The sequence below is a fragment of the Grammomys surdaster genome, unplaced genomic scaffold (genome assembly GCF_004785775.1).
Source record: "Grammomys surdaster isolate TR1022 unplaced genomic scaffold, NIH_TR_1.0 119909, whole genome shotgun sequence".
Lineage (NCBI taxonomy): Eukaryota > Metazoa > Chordata > Mammalia > Rodentia > Muridae > Grammomys > Grammomys surdaster.
Window position 1 is genome coordinate 1 of NW_021615905.1, and position 4,007 is coordinate 4,007.

General features: G+C 40.8%; 1 protein-coding gene across 1 annotated transcript; it reads left to right on the top strand.

The window, feature by feature from the left end:
* Positions 1-528: 528 nt before the first annotated feature.
* LOC114635928 (ubinuclein-2-like) lies at positions 529-3,988 on the top strand. Its single transcript, XM_028784281.1, has 3 exons — positions 529-734; positions 1,003-1,092; positions 3,924-3,988. Exons 1-3 carry the CDS (start codon positions 551-553, stop codon positions 3,971-3,973), a joined length of 324 nt encoding a protein of 107 aa, XP_028640114.1. The 5' UTR covers positions 529-550; the 3' UTR covers positions 3,974-3,988.
* Positions 3,989-4,007: the final 19 nt, after the last annotated feature.

Below are 4,007 nucleotides of genomic sequence, written 5' to 3' on the forward strand. Positions count from 1 at the left end.
AGGTGCTGTGCTGTCGAACGGCTGGAACCCTTTGGTGTGGGTTGGGCAGTAAGCAGCTCTAGGGAAACACAGGTAAAAGCAAGAGCTTTCAGAGGGATGGGGACAGCAGCTTAGGCCTTGTGCCAGAGGACTAAGCCTGCAGAGTCCCAGTGGAAGTGGCTAGAATTCCTTCCTAGTGACTTGTGTCTGGTTTTGGAAGGAGAAGCAGAGAAGGGGAAGTGTAAGTTTTGGACTTTGAGGCTTACCAGCAGGAATAGGCATTGACATCTAAGACACAGACGACAGTGCTGACAGAAGAGTTGTGTACACAGAAGTATTCAACTGTCACTTGCAGATTTTCAGAACCATTATTAGTAACTCTTTGGATTATATTTTTCACCTCAGTCTTAATTTCCTCCTGATTTGTTAGAACAGATAAAGAGACAGTCTTGCATCCATGAATATGTTAATTTAGGTACAATGCTTTATTGCTTATCTATTTTGACCCCTGGTTTCTACACAGTCCACAGCAGGAGCATCATTATTGGCTAATGCCTCACCTCTGACTCTCATGACATCACCTTTGTCTGTAACAAATCAAACTGTGACTCCTTTTGGGATGCTGGGTGGCCTTGTTCCAGTGACCATGCCCTTCCAGTTTCCCTTGGAGCTACTTGGCTTTGGAACGGACACAGCTGGAGTGACAACCACCTCGGGATCTACCTCAGCAGCTTTCCATCATAGCCTAACTCAGAGTAAGTGGGGCTCTGTTTTAAATGAGCAAATGAACCAGCTAACACCACATTGCTATTGCAATGCAATATGTAAGAGAAAGTCAAAGTTTGGGGGGGTTTCTTAGCATAATCATGACTGTATTTACATAAATCAACTTTTTGAATGTGTGTGCTGTAGTATTAGCTCTTGGAGCTTGGGCTTACACTGGTGTTAGAAAAGGCATTATTTCTAAGTTTGATCTAAGGGGCTCACATGTTAAGATCACTGACAAGTGTGTTTTTCTCTCAGATTTACTAAAGAGTTTACAGCCAGGAACTCAGCACGCAGCAACCCTTTCCCACTCACCTCTGCCTACACACTTACAGCAAGCGTTTAATGGTAAGCAAGCTGCTTGTTTCTATCATCTGTCAGTGTTTATAGGTGCTGATTAAGCTTTTTTCAAATGGTGGGAATGGGATGAGAAAACACCAGGAAATTTTTCATTTGCCTGTCTCCTCAGTGGCGACAAGCGCTTTTAAGAAAAAAGAAAAGGATAAATGAGATCTGTTAGACATGAGAAGACTTTAAAAAAAATAATAATTGGGTTTGTTTGGTTGGTTTTTATGTACATTTGATGTTTGGCCTACATGTATGTTAGATCCCCTGGAACTGGAGTTACAGACAGTTGTGAGCAGTCATGTGGGTGCTGGGACTTGAACCCAGGTGTTCTGTAAAAGCAGCCAGTGCTCTTAACTGCTGAGTCATCTCTCAAGCCCGAGAAGACCTATTTGAAGGGTTTTATTATATAGATGTGTTGCCTAAGTATGAATTTATAAAATAATTAACCAAAGTCATTGATGCTAACAAGATGGCTCTGCAAGCAGGTAAAGGCACTTGAGTTCAGTCCCCAGAACCCACAAAAAGAGGTAAATGAGACCAGCTCCACAGAAGTGTCATCTCACTTCCACACAAGCAAGCACTGTGCTGTGCACATTGTCGCACACACAGAGGTTTCCTTTGAAGGCATAGTCAGGAGCTCAGTTCAAGTCACTTACTGCTCTTACAGGGACCCAAGTTCACTTCATGGCACCTCGTACCTGTCTTGTAAGGTTAGGAGAGATGATGCCCTCTTCTGGCTTCCAGGCACACACATGGTGCACATACATACATGGAGGCAAAACACTCATACACATAAAATAAACTGTCTTTAAACTGGCTTACTCTTGAGCACAGGGCAGAAATTAGAGCTATGCAGCAGTCTTGAGGCAGTAGGCTCTCATTAACCCTGTGGTAATTCCTGTGGCCACCTGCTCAAGGCTCATCCCTGAGAGAAGGAACATAAGCCCCATCTTTTTCTGCACTTGATTTGTTTTAAATCTATTCCTGTTGTGTGGCTCAGCTGAAGATAGGTGCTCTGCTGATTGGTGTGAGTGTGACCACCAACAAGGAAGTAGACAAACAGGATTCTTGTTGTTCAGAAGACTTGAGCTCTATGGAAACTACCTTCCTATCTGGTTAGCACCACTCTCCCAGGACAAGAAAAGGGACACTAAGCATTTTCCAAATAACTAAAATTTAAGTTTAAAACTGTTCGCTCAACAAGTACAATATATGGCATTAAACGTATTAAACTTAACGTTTGGATTCAGTTTGAAAAGCTTCAGCATCACTTCTATGACTCCACTTTAGACATCCTATGGGGGTCTGATAAACATAACTGGTTAAAAGAGTCCTGTCTGCTCAGTGGTTGATAGTTAAGAGCCCATTAGTGTTTGTTATCTTAATCTTATCTAAAACAGAGGCCAAAGGAGGATTTTTGTTGTTGTTGTTGTTGTTGTTTTGGGTGGTTGGTTGGTTGGTTTGGTTTGTGTTTTGAAACAGGGTCTTACTGTGTAGACCTGGCTGGCATGGCATGTGTGCTCTGTAGATCGTAGCAGCCTTGAACTCATTGCATGCAGTGTGCCACCATACTCGGGTGGCATAAATAATAATAAACATTTTGAACTTGCAGTCTCTACAATCTTTTTTTTTATAAGTACCCAACTTTATTGTTATAAATTAGCCACAAATGACTTATAAACAAGTAAAGTTGACTTCCAGTATAAAATTATATTAACAAAAACAGATGTGGCCAGACTTGGCCATGGGCCATACTGCACCAAACTGCTATAAAGAATTTCACAGTCCAGTTAATGGGATTGCTTTATTTTGATAGTTAAATTATTTTTGATAATTAAAACAACATTACTTTGACAAAACCCTATTTTAATAGTATCTTACCATTTCAATAATTTGGTTACACCATAGATCAAACCATTTCTCTCTGTAAACATATATTGTGAATGAAAAAGCCCTGACTATTTAGTAGAACTGTTAATACAGCTTTGAAATAACCATTAATATTGACACAGCTTTTAATGTGTTTTAAGATACTTAGATATGACATGAGTAGCTATGACCATGTGACTTGGGATTCCTCTTTCTTCTTGAGAAGTTTCCTTTCTTTGTCATTTTCTCTCAGGTCTGGCTTCTCTTGGGTCTTTGTTTTTCTTACTAGGGCTTTGAAAACTAACCGAGACTATCTGGTGCTCTGGGTTGTTGGATACCACTCTTGCCTGGGGAACCCCATCTTCTCTTCCTCCAATGTTTTTAGAAGTGTTTGGCTGAGAGTTAGATAGAACAGTTAGATATCTTCTGCCAGCAGTGCCAGCAGCAGCATAGGTGGGTGTCGAGACCAAGCTGCCCAGCAACAGACCTGCATCTGGTACCACAAGGCTAGGACCTAAACAAACACACAGCTGCATTTTCTTTACCACCAGTGTGCTGTGTTCACAATACGTGGGAATTATCACATGTCATATTATGCCAGAATACTTAATTCTACTTACAAGAAAGTAAAAATGGCCTAGTCTTCCAAAGAAATCAAAAGGTGGAGTAGGTCCCTTGAAGGTGGGCATTGTGTGATCTGATTCCTTTAGAACCCAGCATTGAACATGGTTATGAGGTAAATAAATGTTACATGCCTGCCAGGGTAGTTTTCATAGAGTTTTTTAGTCACTGCCTTTCTACCTGTTTATGTTTAATCAACTTCTGTAATACCATCACCATGTGAGGTAAATAAAGGTTATCTTTTTAGAAATGTAATTCACAATAAACTGATTCTTCTTGCTTTTGCTTTTTTGCTTTTTTACAATATGCAAAAGATATCAAGTTAATGTTTCTTTTCTCAGATGGAGGCCAAAGTAAAGGGGACACTAAGTTACCACGGAAACCTCAGTGACTTTCCAGCAAGCGAGAGAGGAACCACTTGGCTG